The sequence below is a fragment of the Botryllus schlosseri genome, chromosome 6 (genome assembly GCF_051294905.1).
Source record: "Botryllus schlosseri isolate E-star chromosome 6, Bs_hap1, whole genome shotgun sequence".
NCBI lineage: Eukaryota > Metazoa > Chordata > Ascidiacea > Stolidobranchia > Styelidae > Botryllus > Botryllus schlosseri.
The window spans coordinates 6,245,974-6,267,546 of NC_137241.1; the positions used below are offsets into that span (position 1 = coordinate 6,245,974).

Genomic DNA, 21,573 nt, shown 5'->3' on the forward strand with positions numbered 1-21,573 from the left:
TCTGGATTATCTCAGTTTACCTGTAGTAGATCTGGCCGACCTTTACAGTTGGATAAAAATTATCGGTCATATGAATACAACCAGGACGAATTAATTCAAGTTTGCGAGTTGTAGTGATATAATCAAGTAAGTGAAAACTATATTTTTAACACCGGTTAATGTTATGAATAATTCTTTTGAGTATGGTAAGATGTTAAAATGTGTCATTGACAAACGGAAAGCCGAATCGTGAATAGAGTTGTAATGTTTCATTACTTGTTTCAAATCAATGTGCGTATAATATCGAAATGGTACGTGGAAAGTTGGTAGTTATGTTTGTCAATATATTTCAATTCAGACTATGTCAAAGTCCAAATATTTCATTTTGACTTATCTGGATTTACCTTAGGTACACCCCGCGAATGGATTCCGACGCCACACTATAACATTTCTGATAATACAGGTTCGAGGATTTTCATGATAGAGTTGACAAGTGATAAGATGCGTGTTTGTATTAAGAGTTTGATTTGAAGTTGACAACGACAATAACTGTATAATGCACAGTCAGTCAATAACTGTATAATGCACATACTTGTGATTCTTGATTCTTGTAGAGTTATAGTTGGTATTGATTCTATAGGCGTGAAAACAGCGGCGCGAATGTGTGAATAATTCAATGTGACTGAAAGTCGGCGTCAGTAATATTCAGGTTACGATCGAATCAAAAGATCACGAATAGATTTCTCAAATTAATTAGAATTGTACCGAATTAACACATTCAGATACGAATCAACTTGAGCTGTGTAGTAAGTTTCATTTCAAGTTGTCAAATTGACACATTGCTTGAATATTCGCATGATTCTTATCATACTAAAGTCAACCACGTTCCAAAGTGTCAAAAACATATAGCGACCACCAGAAAGTGTCAAATTGTTGGTTTACGAATCCCCGTCTGCGACGACTCTGTGACAAACTAATTACGGAATTATTACCTTGTGAGCGGGCATGAGGGATCGCTTTGTCTGAAGCATTACCCTGTGAGTGTCGTAGGATTTTAAAATTATTTCACACCTATTTGAATAAGCGTTCACTTCACAAAGGATTAGGGTTAGAGCGGAAATAAGTGACAATTTATCGCTATTCAAGTTACCGACACTGACGGCCTGTTATTCGTTACTTATTAAATCTTACGAGCGAAATCAAGTTCTGTGACAAACTGCTTACGAAAATTTCACCGTGTGAGCGATCGGTATGGCTATGACACCAAGTCGTGAAAGATGACTATGTCCGAGACATTATCTTGTCAGCGATCGCGGGGTTTGTTATATATTTCACACGTATTTGAAGTGTTAGTTTGCGAGCGTGGTTATTGTTGGTATTCGAAGCGCCGTCTACGCCGGAGGATTATGTTCACAATGACCAAGGGAATCATGTTTGCAAAAATCATCGGTTGTAGCATCGCTACTTTCAGAGTCAGAACGAGGTCGTTTCAAACTGTTTGCGACTCTATGTTGATCAAGGAAAAATTGGAATTTTCGATGTCGCTTGCGAGTTCTCAAGTAGGCTTGTCTCTCTTCGCGACCGAAAAGCGGTATCCACGAACAATTTTTTCCCAAGACCACATAATTTGTCAGCTTTGCTCTGTTGAATAGGATGTGGTTATCACTCGGCGTCTTTCGATCAGGAAATTGTAGTTGAAGTAGCGCTTCTACGCAGACACTTCGGACACGGGTCCATTTCTCGTCTAGTTCCTGACGGCGCGCCTTGGATCGATCGGGTATCGTGTGGTCTTGTGAGTTGTCGTCGGTACCGTGAATAGAGAGCTGTGTTAATTCCTGCTCCAGTTCAAGCGTCTCTTTGTGCAAACTATTTAAATCCAATTCTGACATTACTGACTCAATATATGAAATAGCGTTATCCATCTGGAAAACAAAAAGACACATCAACATATAAAAAATACAAATAAATCATAATAATAATAGCAGACACACAGATAAAATACAATAGTACACAAAATATACAATTACACATTTAATGGCAGGGTCGACACACCGTCCTCAAGCACTCGGCGTTTGGCATAGAAATAGGATAATGTTTTACGCTGCTGTTCGTACGTATAAACACCCCCATCTCTGCAGCGAAACCCCTTGTTCACTCCCCCCGCGGCTTCCTTAGATGTCAAGACTTCCAGAAAAGTGTTGAAGTCAATTTGAGCGGATTTCTGGAGGCCTTTGGAAGCTAGTTTTTTCTTTGGTCCATCGCAAAAGTAATTTTTGGATTGGAGTCCGCAGAAGGATGTACCACCTTCGTACTCCACTTTCATCAAACCCGGTTGACGAAGGTAATAGGCATACGTGTCTTTGCAACACTGTCTCGATCGGTCAAAAGAAACCGGATCAGCCAAAAACTCAGTTCGGTGCTCATCACAAAAATAGCGCGGAAACCAGTTCTCGTATTCAAGATAAAATTCATCCCTTTTCTCGGGGATAAGAATTTCATCGAATGAGGCTGAATGCGAAAGATAGAGGGAGTCTGTGTCCATCATTAATAGCATGAAGCACTCGTCACGGAAATATTTACACAAGCAATCATAAAAAAACGAGAGCATCTTGAGCTTAGCGTTGTTATAAACCCAGAACCCCACCTGAATACAGTTACCCCACTTGATCGTTTTAGGTCGCTTCGTTATTTCAAATAGATCAGCGCGCAATTCATCATATTTCACAAAAAAACGATCCTTCACGTTGACGTCCAATTCGCTTTTATCGCAGAAGGAGGTTCGTTTGAATTTACGAGGGTTCATCAAGACCCGACCATAGCTGCTATTTCCGGCTAATTTTTGTGTCAGGGCAATAATCTCAAGGTTAGGGTCACGGTCCCCAGCGCGTCGACAGTCTGAGACATTTTTCGCAAAGTTGTCAAAACATGTCTTTTTTGTGAATTCGACCGCCTCATGAATTTTGGATATAATCAATCCGTGTTCTACATACCACTTGATCAAGTCAGAGGTCAACAAGATTTTCTTACCCCAGTATGAAGCAACTAACATGCGCGTGGGTTTGGCGAGCAATTTACGATCAATGGCGAACTGTTTCATGTGACCTGACAAATGCTCGCGAGACACCATCGTATTTTTGAATATCGGACATAGTTCAACAAACTTCCTTTGCAAATGTTTTGGCGTAAAAATATCGACTGATAAACACCCAAAGAATGTACCGGTCATTACCATCTCCATCAATTTATGCGCGGTGACAGACTTGGTTCTATTCAATTGCGGTTGGATGCCATCAAGATATCGCACAATATCAGGATTTTCCTGTTTCTCCGTGCGCCAGTCACATTCCCATTTACATACGACTTGATAATTGAGGCTTTTGTAATAATCATGAACACGTTTAGTTCGTTCTCGACGTTCCAAGTCATCACAGCCAAATCTGCACTGATGTGCATGAAAATGACATCCAAGAAAAGACAAGATTACCCCTTGACCAGCTGAATTACGATAGAACCCGTCAGCAGGGTAATTACGAGCTCCTACGCGGATTTCAGGACCGTTAAAAGCATGGTGGACATGTACATTGTGAATGTGAGAATACCAGTTTAACCATTGAGCTGCTGTCTCCCCCCATTTCGGCGCGGTCTTCACCGGTTTGAATTTAGTACACTCAGCATCGAGTGGTTGCCAATGTACCGGGAAACCGGTTGGACTAGGTTCACTCAAAGCAAAAAGGTATAACGAATTGCTGTCCAGCCCTGTTACATGTTGGGTAATCTGAGCGTTTTCCTTATAAAAAACTTCTTTGATTCGAGTTTCACCCTGTTTTTGATATCGATGGAAAATGACCGACGGTCCGCCTACTAAATTATCTCTAAATAGCGAAACCAGATCTTGGTGTTTATCATTGAACAAGGTGAAATCACGCGGAATGCTGTTGAAAAGATGTCTTGATACAACCCCAGGTAGGGAGACAGCTTCCTTGAATATATCCACACTGAACTGACTTTTGAAAGATTGAAATTGTTTTTCTAACCCCTCAATGAAGAAGTGAGTATCGATGGCGTTGTACCATTTGAGATAATCACGTAAAGTAGTCATTTTGTTGTCGTTCCAAACCTTCAAACAGTTTTCATATTCAGCTGTGGATATATTACGATCTTTTAGCGAGCTGTAAAAGTCGCTGTGGCTAGGAAGACTCGGATAATCTAACTTTTCCAAACTAGTCAGAAACTCGTACGGAAAATGACCTTTAGCGGCGCTACATTTGAAGGCTTTCAAATAAGCATCGTACGAGAACCCGGGTGCCAAGTAATTTACAATGTCCAAAAATTTAAGTCTGTTAGTTGTCAACGCGAGGAAGTTGTTACCTCGTTTCAATACATTGAGATTTTCATCAACGAGTAAACCCATCAAGTACTCTTTGAGACAGTTCAAGTCATACCGACCGCCATTGAACCATAAAACAGGGATTTGTTTCAAATATCGCATAAACTCCTCTTGTAAACGTTCAAGAGGTATTTTTCTCTCGGAAGGATCGAGTGCTTTCATTTCGGTAATTTTAGTTTCGAGCATGTCCAAGTAGTGTTGATATTCCATCTGTAACAATCTGAATGACTGACTTTGAATATCATGAAAATGATCAACCATTTCCGCACACAAGTCGTTTGGGTCACCGTTCGAGATAATTACATACGGTTCCAAGAACCCTTCCACATTAGAAGAGATGCTAACTGAGATGGGGATATGTTTACACTCCCATGAAGTTTTGGAGGAATCCGGAATATCACACTTCTCAAACATGCTCTCTATGTCGAACGCGATACGGTATTTGAAATAACGAAGCTGGTGAGGAACAAACACCCCTTCTAAATCAAGCTTTTCAAATATGTTCAGTGGAGGTGTATAAACGCCGCCGGGAAACACTTCAACAGGTTCTGTTGTACATTTATGTCTGGTCAATTCATACTGCAAATTGAAAAATCTTTCACAAACATCACATTGATAGCTCTCAGCGTAACGGAATATATCAGTAATAAGACAGAAGTGGGCATTTTCTAAATGTAAATACACGGGTCTCGCTTCAAACGTACTACGACGGAGTGCGACAGCTTTACCTTCGGTCTTGGTGTACACAAATATGGCCACATTAAACAAGTCCTCGATATCATCCAACATGTCAAGAGTTACACCAGATTCTACATTGATGCCATATACCGAAGTGAACTGTTGAGCCAGTGCTTTTGTATCTTTTCCTAGTGAGTGACCAATACAGCGAAAAGCACACAGATTGTCTCTGTACCGATGTCGATTTTTTGATGGGTAAATGTCATTATACATCTCGCTCTCGCAAGCCATATCGGTAGCTTAATGCCAGCACAACCAATCAACATACCATCGGTAGGATATACATAAAACTGTACATTAGTCAGACAGACCGGCAGTGACTTAGTGTTTGGTCGAGAATTTCGTAATAAATCAAGCGCCGTTTCCAACCTTATAGACTCAACAAATTCATTGAATTTAGCTAGTGTTGAAATCGCCGCCGGTGTTTCTAATACACTATCAACATTCGCCGATGCATGAAAATAACGAAATCTCAGAGTCTCGACGTGGTACAAAATAAATGCATACGCGAAATTGACTTTGAAACGGGTCGACTCTGAGAAAAATATAGCTTGTATATCACGGAAAACATCCGCTAACTCCCGACCGATGACTCGAATATTATACACATGGTTAGTCTTGTTCACTACATACGATTTTATCGCTTGCCAGTTCTGATATACAACTTCTTGACGTTCGTCCCCAATCTCTGGTGGTGCATTCGGTTCTTCGCGAACACGATTCCGTCTGCGTCGACTCATCTGTAAAATTAATAACACGCGGTCAAATTCAGCACTTGGGGGGAACATTAAACTAGTCTTACTTACAATCTAGTTTCTTTGCCGGTGTCTTCGATTCTTTATGCTTAATAAAACAAGCAACACATCAATCTATGTCCACTAACGTTGTGTTATAGCGGATAACTTACCAGTAGACTCGTGCGTTCAACTTGAGTTTGCTCTGTCTGTCAACAACATAGAGAATTACATCATGACCACTAGTTCTAAACAGTAATAACTCACCTATGCAATTCTTTGCTTCAATTCTGACGTTTGTTTTGTCTGTAGGATAAACGAATAACATATTATATTCATAAATCAAAGTAATCGTACCGAATAACTTACTAATTAACTCCTTATCCAGCAATCCGCGATCGAATATATCCAGACAGTCAGCCACGTTGTTCGCTGTTCGACGCCCGGAGAGAAAGACCTAGACCGCTGATTCGAGATTACACGAGCGCCAGCGCCACTAGTGGTTGAATTTCAGAAGCTATGATTTATGGCTCTAATGTAAAATCTGAAACGGTAAACAGAAATTGAGAATACACACGCACAACAATGAAAATCATACAGCACAATCACAAATTATACTTCAATTTCGTTCTAATTTCTAGAAGTCGATGCAAGTACTCATCTGTTGCGGTATTTAATTCAGGTTGAATCTCATCGAGACTCCAGCGCTGACCCTTGACAGCAAGCAATCGTTTGATGTCAATCATGAGCTTTGTGACTGTCAAATTTTTTTTCTCTATCAACGAGTCAACATAGCATAGTATTGAACCTAAATGCGGTTTAACAACGTCAATAGTTTGGAGGTGGGTGATCATCTTGTCAACTGTGTATTGACATAGTTTTTCTTCCTGCTTCTTCTTACCCTTCACGTCGTCGCGAAAATCGTCGTCACTCACGGTTTTAGACTTCGCCGGTTTCTTGCCGGCCTTCTGTCTGGGTTCAGTACGAGTCGAATTTTTCAATTTATCATTACAAAGCTGTTTAGCTGGTGGTATGTCTACCCCCACAGTTGTCGATATGGCTCTTTTTCGAGACAGCTTCCGGTTTGATACAGATTTAGGAGTATCAACCACCGATAGCGACTCAGCAGAGCGTGGTAGCGTCACCCCAGAAGTCGACGGCTTCTCGGTACTCAGTAATTCGAGGTTAACGGCCGCCTCATCGATCGGTACACACGGTGTCGTCACCAAGTTCGTGAGATCATTAATCACGCTTTCTCTAGCTAGTTGACCCGACTTCAGCCACGCCTGGTGCGCTATATCTGCATGGTTTGATCGCATTTCGATCGTTGTAGTAGAGTCGCGTTCTGTGGCTTCAACCCTTAAATCAGGCGTCATCAGATCCCCAGGATTAATCGCATCAAAGATATCCGCATTCTCTTCAAATTGCGATTCAAATGCGTTTGGTTCATAACCAAATTTATCAAGATTATCTATCTGAGCCTCGACCATTGTATAATAATCGATCTAACTGCTCCAACCAACGTTTATGTCTGCGACAGTGAAATATAACAACCGGGTCGCGGTGTTGTCTATTTATAGATTTAATTTTCACACGCTTACACAGACCCCTTCTTTCTAGGTGATCGAGCGGTATATTTCACCATTTTAACACCTCGCGGTGTCATGGTTTACTTTTTCAGTTGATAGTTACTCGTTATGGCAACTAGTGTGATCATTGAGAATTACCTTCTGTATTATCATAACTTAACAACCCCCACCTTGAGCGAAACGGAAAAATTCATCCACAGAGTGCTAGATTTCTATGTACATGGAGAAAACGTGAACCGTGTTCGAAAGTGTGATTTCGCTGCCTTGGTTAACTCGATTCGATCATATGGCATCGACTGGAATGGTGTTTTTAGTGTCATAAGCGTTGCAGCGATGAAAAGCGACATTCATAACATCGCGGTGTACAGAGATTTAACAACAGACATCTTGAATACTCACTACAGTACATTGATAAGTGACTGGGTAAGAAGAAAATTCATTCGTGTCCTTTACCACTTGTGAATGGTGTAATTTCCTACAGAATTCTTGTAAAGTCTACTTCAAACCAAGTCTATTCGCACGGATCATCAGCGTTATACAAAGGCTGTTAACCTGTTTTATAACACGTGGTTAATTCTATAAATGACGATTGATTTGTTGATGACTCTCACTTTACCAAACGATATGACATCGAACAGCGTCAACAACAACATGCAAGTCGGATCAACTTCAAATTTTCACGTCGGCGTCAAATTCGTTTCATCACCCAAAAGAGGCGGCGTTTGTCAATATCTCAAAGGTATATTCATCGACGGTAATAATGAAGAGATATCTTTCACGTGTTTCAATCGTGAATTGTTCGGGGTCATTGAGAAAGCATTCAACAAACGAAAAAAACTTATGGTCAAATCCGGTTGGGTTCAAATTGACAAATTTACTGGAAAACCTGCTGTATTACTGGGACGGGCTTCGTCAGTAACCCCGCATGGAAAATCGAGACATACGACTGAAGAATACCCATTATTGACCTGTGAATCGGTATACGGGAATAAAGATGAATACGTGTCGATCGCCGCTACGTGTGTTTCTCGAGAGGAGAAGATGGTCAATTCTGGCACCGGAAAGGAGTTGAAATTATACAGTTTTACATTGAAGGATGATACTGGCGAGGTGGTTTTGGATCAATGGAACAAAGCCTCGCTCGTATCCGGGAAGAAATATCAACTCACTCGTGTTAAAAACTGTGTCGACAGATTGAGAATCGATCAGTTGACTAGACTTGTTGAATTGAAAGAATAGTTTGCATATTTGTACCCTGTAATACAATATTTCCATTCACAAGAAATGTTTGACCTATGTGATTCGACAACTGGGTTAGCGCGGTGTTGTTTTACTGATCAAGTTGCGAAAATTGCGCTATCGCGGCGAAGTCACGACTGCGAACAGCATACTATTCTGTAGGTGCGAAACAGCGGTATACAACGTGCGAATAATCCGATCTGAAAGTACTATTCAGCTAGCGATCAATAGCGAGGAAAGACTTAGAACACGATCGGTCATTTGTCACGACTAAACTACATCATATATAATAATTTACGATATACACATTAACAAAGGTTCATTCACGTGACTATTTACTTGATACATATTCAACGCCGTGCGAGAGATGCCTGAAAGGGCGATTCACGGCCGCACCTATAAGAACACACGGCGAGTCACCAGAGACCGCGTAAGAATACATGACAGGCAGGTCATCGCCGCGGTCTATACCCACAACGTTAGCATGCGACCGATCCCTATGCTGAAAAGGGTTACCGTGCGACCACAAGACACAATAGCCGCTTGCCACCCCCGCCATAAGACAAAAGAGCCGCTCGCCACCCCCGGTTTCCCAGCCGCTCGCCACCCCCGCCGTAAGAAATAAGAGCCGCTCGCCACCCCCGCCATAAGACGCAATAGCCGCTCGCCACCCCCGCCATAAGAAATAAGAGCCGCTCGCCACCCCCGGTTTTCAGGCGAATCGCCGCCGCACCCATAAGCCACAATGGCGATTCGCGAGCGATCATACTAACTACTCATGGTTGTATGTACCAGGCATAACTGACAGCGACATCAGGAGCAACCGCCCGGATATGATAATCACTGGTCTACAAATTTCAACTTTTTTTTTGGTTTGGGTTTCTAATTAAAGCTAGATTATTGCATGTAAAACAGAGGGGCAAACATTTTTTTAAATGAAGGATTTTCATATCTTAAGAACGTGATGTGATAGAGGAAATCCGAGTTCAGTTTCGGATTCAGCGACTCAAGAATAAATGTTGATGCTCCGTGAAAACAGCCCCGAAATTTGAGTTTAATCCACCGACGTAGTTTGAGCAGCAAGGGATGTCCGTAAGATCTGCAGATCACACAGAATCCACAAACAACACTACACCAATATCCATACAGCGTGTAGGCCAGATGACCTAGGAAGCGGTGATTCAGACGACGTAAGACGTGTTCGTGAACTCAACGTTATATGATGCAAGGCGGTAGCCAGTTGCAACACCATCCCTCTGCATATCAGCCGGGTTTGTATTGGCAACTGCTCAACTATATTTATTACAGTGTTCAGGACAATTCTGAAGTGGGATATCTTCTGTATAACGTCCAGAAGGGGTCGCAGTAGTAACCAACCACTGCTACTAAAGTAGAAGAAATACCAGGGTTGTAACCAAGTCACAAGTCACCGAGTCACAAGTCAATCTCAATTTTATAGTTTTGACTCGAGTCAAGTCGAGTCATTTTCAATTCACCACCGAGTCAACTCCGAGTCCAAGTCAGCGAGCAGAGGGTCGAGTCCGAGTCATGGTATTATGTTCAAGTCATTCCAGTTAAAGTCTTGCTAAATCCACTTTTTATAACTCTGTTTCGTGATATCGAATGGTTTGCATATATACTATATACTAATTCTCCTCATTTTAGCAGTTTCTGGTCGCATTTTCAAGTACCAGTACCAATAGACGAAATCCCAATAGTGTGGTTACTTTACCATTCTCCGAAATTACAATGAAATATCGGTCATGACCGTCTGAGTCTCGAGTCATATGACTTGGTTCGAGTCATTCGCAATGACTCGAGTCCAAGTCGAGTCGAGTCATTTCCGTATTTTGAGAAAATGACTCGAGTCAAGTCGAGTCATCATAAAATCGTTACAACCCTGAGAAATACCATGAAATTTTACCCAATTAGGCTACAAATTTTCAGTTCAGTTCAGTTTATTAAGAATTTTCATCAATTCAAAACACCACAAGACTGCGATACAATGAAAAGATAGGAATGTGTCGAAACGACTTGGAGTAGTTTTTGAAATCAGACACCCACCCGGGCCTAAGCGGTGTAAAGAGGAGGCATGCAGACTGAATGAAAAGTAAAAGAAGATAATACAAAAAGACAAGCGACTAAATGAGGTGGCATGTGACGGAAGGCAAGGTCGATAGGTCAGGTCGTGGTCCGGTAAAATTGAGGGCTGACTAGTATTGATTCGGTAGAAATTGCTTGAATTTCGACTTGAATGAGGACAATGGACATTGGACATGCTCGATGACTGTCGGATACGATAGTGTCATCACAATGTTCGGACGAAACGCAACGGCGTGATACCAATTGTTTAATTACAAATGAGAATATAAATATTGTAGATACAATTGCCATTTCAGAAGGACGGGGTTTCGATTACGACGCCAACCCCTCCTGCGTACCCCAATGCACACGACGTACATCATCAGCTGCATCGCAATTAGACTATACTGGTCCTGCCTAATTACCTACAATCAATAATAGACAAAGCAGGCGTGTCATCACAAATCATATGTATGAGTTAAGTGTGTGTCTTGACCTCCATGAAATTCCTGGTGTTCCATACGGAACGCCGGTTAAGAACCCACTGCTCTAATGTGATATATCATGGACCTCACCGCACTCCTCTGCTATATCTAGATCAAATTAAAATTTGAATCTTATCCTGCAAATATCTCAAATCCTATCACAAATCGAAATCACCAAATCCTCAGCAGTAGCCTACAACAATGCGGTATATTTCATTCCGACATGAGGACTCCTTCATTTCACAGTGTCAATGCGACGCAACATCCCGTCTACACCGGATATCCAATGTAAATGTACTATTGCATTTTCCAATATACAAGATACATCTGATACACATAAGTTAACATGATTCTGTGGATCTACTATTTATGCATCTTGAATTAAAACAGAGCAGGATCCGGATCGTATGGGCGCAGTGGGCCTACCTCTGTGGGCTAGGCTACTTTCCTGCGTAGGCTATTTATGTTTGAGTTCTATATGAAAAGGGATGAATCCCGGAGCTCGAAAACAAGTAGACTATATCAATATTTCTTCCGACAGAAAAAATAGGCATATTCTTTTTGTGATCAAAGTAGGTTCATTGCCCATGCCCATCTTAGGCCATAAAGCGGTCGCGACTATAAGGAAAAGAAAAAGAGGAACTGCACACAGACCATCCTCCAGGCCAGTGGTTCCCAACCTGCGGGGGGGGGGCGTGAAAGCTCGGAAGGGGGCGCGAAGAAGCGGTCAACAGAAAAAATGCGTGATTTGCGCGATTTACCTCCAATTCACGCGTGCATCTCTATATATACACCGAATTTCATATCTTTTAATTCTCTCATCAACAGTTATAACCTTCCATGCCATCAAAAAATCTGTTGGAGTTGCTAGCAACCCGGTTAAATTTTGTGATATGACGATAACGGGGGCGCGAAATTTTTCACTATCATAAAGGGGGGGGAGGGGGGGGGGTGTCTAAAAAAAGGTTGGGAACCACTGCTCTAGGCTAGGAAATTGCAATATGAAAATAGCGCCAACACGTCATTTATGTATGTTCGCCGTATATCGATACGTCATTACCTAATTTACAATAAGTGGAGATATAGATGCAGACCTAAAGGCAACGGTGGGCAACACAGCGTGCGTAGTAGGACATAAATTTATGCAAGGGTCCTCCATATTCTTCACTCGCTTGCAATGATAGGGTATTGGCAGAGAGCTGCGTTCCATTGAAATGTGGCCCAGACGTTTCCATAACCTCCCGGATTGTCGTCATGCGACGCACCGTCGACCCACACGGAGACGTAAACGTACTCTCGTCTGCTGTCTTTCGTCTGTCATTCCAGCGGACTGCGAACGTTTCCAATGTAAGTCGCCGCGGTGCGATCAGACATCAACACCCTTCCAGACTGCAATTTTGATAATTTCAGTAAGTATATATGCGCAATGCGCATGTTGACAGATATTTCAATTGACTCAAGTATGCTCTTATGCGACTTACCAATCAAGTCCTAATTGGAAATATAACAGCGACCCATAGTCATGCAGTCCTACTAACGTAATTTCATAACTCTCACCAAAAAATCACGCTTCATAGCAGTCCAAAAGTTGATGAAACCCAGTGGAGTTTCGTCTTTGCGATCGAAGACGTGACGCAGTATTTTGAGGTAATGGGTCCTCGAATATATATTAGCGAGGTTCGAGATACCGTCTGACCGACACAGAGCTTTTGCGTCAAAGTAATCCACAGACAATGCCGCGTTGCTGTCCAGAACCAGGTAGAAGCAGTTGTAACCGTACACAAATCCCGGGCAGTCTGAATATAAACCACGATGGGCGTGACATGAACTGTAATATATTCTAAAACCATTGATTAACATTCTACATCGGTGTTCCTTGTATTTGAAATGTTAAATTATATTTTTGTTCATTTTGTGGATTCGCCATCAAATTAAAATAAATTATTATTGGTATCGGAGTAGTATATTTCCAATTAACCATTCAAACAATCAACGAAGAAGAGCAAGTATGCTAATCCAGTTATCTAATGTCTTCCGCACTGTCATGCGAATGCGTGACCACTCTGCCAGGGTCGACTTACGAGCAATACGCCTCATTTCTCCTCGCATCCTTTGTAGACCGGCTTCGAGTTTCAACTCCATAAACGCATTGTCTGAAAATGAGAAAGAGAAGATTAATTTGACGAGCATAAACCAAGCATTCACGAATGCAAATATAGGGCTATAAACAGAGACTAAAGCGATTATCATTTGGTAAATTCTAATTTAGATCTTGATACCAAATTGATACAAAATAAACGAAGAAAAATCATCAGTTATGGCAGTGCGGTCATGCAATTGTGTCAACTCAAAGCATATGACGACCTGTCATGTTTTTATTGATTTTTAGAAGCTTTTCTTATTTCCTCAATGATACAGTATATATATAACGCGAACCGAAATTACAGTGAGCATTGTGGAGAAAGTAACATCTCGCCCAAGTTTGGTTTGTTACCATGCTCATCACGAACTGTAACATCTGGGACTGTGGTGCATAGGCATTAAGTTGATACAACAAGCTGTCAAGATGTCAACCAACGCTGACACAAAAATAAAAAAGTGTAAAGCGATTTCATTATTTTTAATAACCCGATACCACTAAAATGGCGGTGGGTATAAACAGGCCGACGCGGTTGGCGTTTAGTGCATGGGATTAAATTACCCGTTCATAATAATAAATCAATCGCAAATATGGACAGTCCTATCTTGAATTATGGATCTATTGCTTGTGTAACATCCCCATAGTTGCGATATGTTAAGCTATCAGGTCATAATAGATAGGTCTATAAATGAAACTACATGTCTCACCTAATTTCAATCTCCTGTCAAAATAGGATAGAAGTGATGTCTCGTTGGCTGAAGTTGCTCCGTCTGTTGTTACTTGACAATCACCATGCGAATCGCATTTCTCACTTACTTCAATCGGACGAGCTGAGTCGTCAGATGATCCAAGAGCAAACTTACCGAATACTAGACAAGTTAGAAATATGACTTTAACTATCATGATCCCACTTATTTTATACTTTCCGAGGTTATATTCTGTAAAATTATATTGACATGATTGGCTGCGTATTCGATATTCATCCAGCACCATATACAGAGTTACAGACTATGCAATAGTTCAGAGGCCGAGAAGATATGGTCCGGAGCGGCATAGGGCTCTTAATTGACGATGTTCTCGAGTACTGAAAGTATACGACCCGTTGACTGAGAGGTATATGATCAACGAGAATAGTCTCGATACCGTTCTCCGAATGCGGGAGGCTTATGAAACCTGGATTGTTCGAATCACGACATCCAAAACATGCAGCTAAACATGTCAGCAGAAACATCCATGTAAAGTGACCAACCACAAAGTGCAATGAAATAAGTATGGACGAAAAAATACCAAATTATCTTCATGTTGAGTATAGAAGTGGCATTACTTTATTTTTATAGTCGCATAAAAGTATATAATTGAACTTGAATTTGCCCTAACAGCCGACCAAAAAGTGTGCACTACCGCTGAGAAAGTGGACTCATACCTCCCCGCCCAAATTGAGAAGTCTCTCGGGGATTTATTTATGCGGCGGTTACGCATCTACTTATAGTAGGCTACCCTACATATAACTTCACATCAGATAATGCTCAATATTAATTGCTCCCTCCAATATAATAACAATTGAGTGAAACTTTTTGTTTCGATGGTTGAAAGGATGTCACATCGTATACGGCTGATTCTCAGGTCATTGATATCAATCAGTGGTTCTCAAACTTTTTTTAGACACGCCCCCGTTTACGATAGTGAAAAATCTCGCGCCCACTTCGTCATGTCACAAAATGCAACCAGGATGCTAGCAAGCAATCCCAACGGATAGTTTGATGGCATGGAAGGTTATGACGGTTTATGAGAGAATTCTCAAATATCAAATTAGGACCATACACAGAGCAATAACTATGGATTGGAGATAAATCGCGAGGAGCGCGAAAAACAAATGATGTCCGCTTTAGATGTCTTCACGCTCCCTTCAGATGTTTTCACGCCCCCCGTTTGGGAACCACTGACATATGGTTGATGGTCGTCTGAGAACACCGACCTCACACCTGCAAACGACCCTGAATGCTATTAGCTCTTATTTGTTGGTAACAGCTCTACTCAATGGCAAGTCTCAGGATGCAGTATACGAGGGGCCTCTTTTATATAAGAATAAGTCTTTATAATATGTATCGAAGTTGCAATGTCTAGTGAAAGAACAGTTATGTACCGTAATTCGTGTCGGGGAATCTACCCGTTTTTTACAGCAGATGAACAACTGAACATTATAGTTTGAACAATACCCTATTGTAAATGCTGTGTGGCACCATTCGTGGCAACAATGAATGCCGCCTTGTTACTATGTGTTCTGTTACGCAACTCTTAATACCACTTACATCCATCTTACACTATGCAATTGCAACCGGTCGAATTCACGGTATGAATCGACACTGAGGTGTCGCCACGGGTTTCGGAAGTATATAGCTATCAGGGAATACCGTCGGTAAACTCCCAACACTATAAAACCCGCTGTGTATTCGTCTGAGATTCGACTATTAAGATAACACTGGTCTACACGATTTTTGCGCCAGGACTTCTGTCATTTATACCTAATTTGAGGGCGCTGAATACGAATCAGACGTTATTTTTTCTTTATCACATCAAGTTTTAAGATATTATATATGTTGAATATTTCTACTTTTTCGAGGTATTCAAGTAGATTTTAGCTACTTGCAGTACTTACGGAAGTGGTCAGTACTTGGAAGTGGTAATGTTTAACAACTACTTCCACATCTACCTGAACATTATTCTGAATGAAGGAATTACGTTTGCAATTTGTTTTTTGTACAGTGGAAAGTAGTTCAGTGACAGTATTACACCACTATCATGAGTTAAATTGTCATAAAAACGCGTGAAATAGCCTCTGAATCACGGTAACTGAATATATTTTTTCGAAGATTCTACCCATGGGTGGTGTCTTTATAGTCATTTTGCGTTAGCTGCGACGATACATCTTGCGATTTTGTATGTAGCCAACTCCGACTAACTGTTGAAAGTGTGCGATCACCCTTCCCCCGGCCAAATATAATTATTATTTACTGAATTTTAGTAATTCACAGACCTTTCATTTCGTCTTCCACTTGAAATAGTTTTTACATGTCTTAGAAATTGCTTCTTCTACTTGTAATCGAGCAGAAATGTAAGGCATTACTTATGCTACTTGAGTAGCAACGCCGATCACCTCGACCAACTCTGGTTTAGAAGAATTAGCATGATAAGTACAGGCGGAGAATAATGAAGCTCAATTCTTTCAAGTTATCATGATAAGCACCTTTTGTTAGCGCGCGCGTGCGGCATTGCATTGTTTCGTGAATCCTTGTGTATTTCAATTTAGTTGTCACGTCGTCTGATCATAATCATTATTAGTCTCGTTTTCCTTCCCTATATATTCAATGCTAGATAACTTTTCGTTGTTTACTTTGCTGAACAGACGGTGGGAAGATTCTTGGGATAAAGCATCGTTGTAAATCCTACTTTTGTAGCTACGTTATACCTTACATTCCTGCGTACTGCGTGCTGCCATTTGGGCTGTTAATTTTCTACCAAGCATTAATTTGGAATAAAAGGTTGTTTGATTTACACCGGCCTTACATTCTACCGTCGAGATTAGACAGGCTTCTACGCCTTAGTCGCCACACGCTCATTTCGTGTGCCGCGCAGAAACACCTTTTTCTTTGGAAAAGCAGACATCTGTTTCTTTTAATGTATCGCAACAAAGCTTAAAAGGCTACATATTTGGGTCATGTACCGAAGTGAATATTTCTCTTCTACATAATATACCATCAATGTAATGTTTATGGTTTGCAAACTTTTACGTTTTACGAAAGAGTCTGCAGGACAGATGTATAAAAATAGATACCGTAGGGAACTACTAATCACAAGCTTTAAACGAAGCCTGGTATATAAAGATGATAACAGCTACCGACTAAAAATAGTTGCATCCACATATAAATTTATGGGTCGAAAAGAGGTCCTGATCGAAAAAAGATGGACAACCATTGGATTCAAGTTCACCGAAAACTCAGTTGTTCTGTTATACAGCCATCCAAGTTTCATTATTAAAGATGATTTCAATAACAATATTTCATTTGATGCTGTTGTACGCTCACCGTAATGTCACTATAGAGTATGTGTTATGTGACATAGTGACATACTCTATAATGTCACTAACGAAAGTCGAAATATGATTAATTTATTAAAATGAGAAAAATACATACCGAAAACATCTGACGTGATAGAGAAATTCTGAGCACAAAATCGGATTCAGCAGCCTAATATTAGCCTAAATCAATCATTAAAGTTTTTGTCGCAAAATTTTTATGAAATTTGTATTGCCGTGTAATTTTATGGGTCGGAAAGAGCTTCTGATTGAACGAAGATAAAGAATCACTGGATTCAAGTTCACCGAAAACTCACTCATTATCTGCTACATCCACCCACGTTTCACGATAGATGATTTCAAAACCAATATTTGATCTGTAGTTGTTGTATGCTAACCGTGATGTCACGAAAGAAAGCCGAAATTTGATTAATTTATGAAAAAGAAACAAATTCGTACGAAAAAAATCAGACGTGATAGAGAAGTTCTGAGCACAGAATCGGATTCAGCAACCTAATATTAGCCTATCAAATCAATCAATAAAATTTTTGGCGCAAAAATCTTGTCAAAATTTGTAGACCAGTGTAATATTACAGTGCTTGACCATCAAAATGATCGGCAATAAAGAATATCATAAACAGACATGGCATGATGACTTCATGAATGTAAACGATTGATGATTACGATTACTTCTAAATCTCGCGGCTACGATTACGATTACAGCAAAAGCGGAAAGTAGTCGATTACGATTACGATTACATTGGAAAAGTAATCACGATTCCTCACGATTACATTTATATTTCATTCTTAGAATTTATATTTGAACACATATTGGAAGACAATATAACGATTGCGATGAAGTGCCCCATAAGAGAACAGCTTCGTTTTCTGAAATGAGTCGACATGACGTCATTTACTGTTTATATACCCATTGCTCAATTTCATAGCTGACGATTTCTCGCACCCAAAGATTTTCATTCTAGCCAGGGCCGTAACCAAAACGTCCAATAGGTGGGGAGAGAGTATTTTCGAGAGTATAATAGAGTATTTTCGAGAGATTTAATTAACTTGAATATTCTATTCTGCTTCGCGATTTAATATCACTGAATATCTTGATTTTGGAATGCATACCTCTCCCCTCAAGAATAAAATTTTCATAATTTATAGAAATAGGTATTTCGGTGCCGGCCATCCCCGTGCCGTGGTTTCGGCCAACATGTGAATTCACGAAATGTGCTACCAAAGAAAGACCTTGACCTGAACTTTGTGTATATATCCATTGTACATAACCGCGCTGGATGGGAGTGACGAACAATCCTGTCGCGCTCCTAATCAGGTCCCCACTATATAAATGCCACACACACAGAGGAAAATAATGCGCCCCATGAAGAAATGACAATTTTTGTGTGCGACTCTCAAAAGATTTTTAGTTTTTTTATAGGCTGCTATACCAGTTTGGGTGACTTCAAAATCTTTTGACTATGTGGAAGACAAGAGGTCACGAATTGGGCCCGCCCTAAGATGTTATAATTATGAATTGCGTACCATAAATTTTAGAAGAAACCATCTCTCTCAGCTCGACCTGTATATCTGACCACGGGTCTGAGAGAGGATCAAAAATGTATAGTAATCAATACAATTACCGACATTATAGATGAAATTCAGTCATGAAAGGAGAGGACGTAGTTTGATTTTGTACTAGATGGTTTTGCGGCATATACACCGACTCATGATATACATACACACGATCCAATGAACTAAAAATGTTTTCACACTTGACACGGCTTGAAAGCAAATACACAGAAAATCCACATCACCCAAAAGTCTCTTCCAGTTGTCCAACTGTCGTAAAGGGAGGTCTGGGGGACTTCCCCTGTCAGGGGCTTGATTGATCACCCGGTAGGAGCCCGAGACCAACGTTTCGGGCCAGAAGTGCTGTTTCGGTCATGATTTTAGCTGCAACACACGCTAGCATGGTTTATAAGCGGAAGGCTATGGTGTCAGATCCAAATGTCGACTAAAGAATTGCGGAAAAAAGATTGGTGCTCGTTTCAAGTAGGGTCATATGAGAATAAGAAAGATAACATAAAATTCTGCCCACAATACAGATATTGCGGCAAATAACGACTCGGTTATGATCTATAACAGCAGTTGTTGATTTGTAATGCTTCGACGTGGAAATCGTCATGTTCAATTTGAGTGCGAAATTTCAAATCTTTGTTCGGTGGATGTAAATAGGCCTACTACTCGTCAAGCAGCAATGGTCAAACTGCATTTAACTAAGCGTAACCAAACATCAATACGTACGTTACTATTTGAAACTAGGCAAAGTTGTAGTTAGTATCCTGTTGCGAGGTAGTGGCTTCTGTCATTATTATCCTGTTGCGAGGTAGTGGCTTCTGAGTGTATACCTGATATAAGGCATGGTGGTTGTTCTTACAATCACACAACTTGACAACTACATGTACATGGAATATCTATCTACCGCGTTTGGATAATTCGTTACGCAATGACGAGCAAAGCCAATAGTAACATAACAAACGAACAGTGACATTTGAAATCCCGACGTTTCTGCCATCAATAACCAAGTATAATATTGTATTGATCAAGAATGTTCACTGTTGAGTTCGTGTCATGGTCATTGTACAAATAAGTAATCGTTCCTTCACAAGGAAATAGATTAGATCTGTGAAATAGTCAATTACGATTACTGCGGATTTTTTTTCTTGAATGTAGTCGATTGCGATTACGATTACTTGAAAATGCTGTAATCGTCGTATTCGATTACGATTACTAATCGCGATTACCCCATGTCTGATCATAAATCGTATAATAATCTATATTTTCATCCTGTCAAGACACACACAATGTACAATGCGATATACAATATGTTCATATATCAGCTGTACGTATTGCTTGTAAATTACATTAATTTTGTTGTATCATAAGCGAATGTTTGTGCTCATCACTTAAACGTTGGTAATGGGCATGTTGATTCCCTTTGGAGTAGAAAAGGATGGAGATGACATGTGTTCCGCTTGCAATATCCGTCTATAATGATTCGTGAGGAAACCACCGCGGCGGTACTTTCTGTGCGCTGCTTATAAATAGCGCAGTGTTCATCATTGCAGGGGCGTGGCCAGGGTGTCTCGAGGGGTGTCTTGTGGAGAAACGACGTATTCGTAAATTAATGTGCTGTTCTTTTGCAGACACATTACTTATTTATATGCTTCGAAATGGAGTAACTGTTAGTCTGAAGTTGTAAACAACCATCCCGAGAAGTAATATTGCAATTCAAGTTGCAGTCCAGACAGCGGAGTAATTTTGTGAGTTGATTCTTTTTGATGCGTCGCGACACATAGCAGTCCAACCATGACATATCAATTACACAACTTATCGGTAATGGTTCCTTTCATTGTAATGGTCACGTGTGCTTATTTATTGGCCATGAAGCAGTGACAGCGCTTTTATCTAAAATTACAAAAAAATTCTCGGCGCACCTGAGGATCTGTGGCGGCACACAGTTTGGAAATCAATGTTTTTGTAGTCTATGTACATAGGATTATACATCCTGCTTGTGCAGGGCTATTAGTCAATTGTATTTCAGGGCCGATTATTTCCGCTCCAGGACACGGCAAGACAATGAAGTTTCGTCAACATGCGACTCCACGAACTGCGCTGTCAAAAATATCGCATAGACCGTGACACCATCGATATTGATATCACTTTACTGCCCAAATTGAAAGAACCGGGGTTTGACACCACTTCTTTTGGTGTAGCGCCTATAGTCTTCAAGCATCGTAATAATCGTCAGATTATATATTTCCGTCCGGTCAAGAGTCGTGACTCAAGACACACAAATGTGCAATGCGGGACACAGGGAGGATAATATTAGCCGGGACATCCTGCGGCGGCGCGGCTTGAGGTCTATTAACATAGCGATATCGCTCAAAATCGGACCAACTTATTGCAAGGTATCGCAATGAAATCCTTATTTCAAAGTTCACGCATATATGCAATTTCACAATATATATGCAATTTCTGATATTATTGGCGGATTCAATCATGAATTAAGAGAAAATTTTCTCGCCTCTCGCATTTCTAGACGCAATAAGCTAGCCCACTAAC

General features: G+C 40.6%; 1 protein-coding gene and 1 long non-coding RNA gene across 2 annotated transcripts; both read right to left on the minus strand.

Annotated features, from left to right (window-relative positions):
* Positions 1–4,802: 4,802 nt before the first annotated feature.
* On the minus strand, positions 4,803–6,131 carry LOC145441068 (uncharacterized). The gene is made up of 4 exons (XR_013915720.1): positions 6,106–6,131; positions 6,012–6,047; positions 5,911–5,947; positions 4,803–5,844 (listed from the first exon to the last, which is right to left on the minus strand). It is a non-coding gene; the product is annotated as an uncharacterized LOC145441068 (long non-coding RNA).
* A 6,081-nt stretch (positions 6,132–12,212) lies between these two features.
* LOC145441033 (uncharacterized) lies at positions 12,213–14,334 on the minus strand. Its single transcript, XM_080318818.1, has 4 exons — positions 14,081–14,334; positions 13,315–13,386; positions 12,791–13,029; positions 12,213–12,622 (listed from the first exon to the last, which is right to left on the minus strand). The coding sequence occupies exons 1-4, from the start codon at positions 14,274–14,276 to the stop codon at positions 12,551–12,553; spliced, it is 579 nt and encodes a 192-aa protein (XP_080174944.1). The 5' UTR covers positions 14,277–14,334; the 3' UTR covers positions 12,213–12,550.
* Between the last annotated feature and the right edge of the window lie 7,239 nt (positions 14,335–21,573).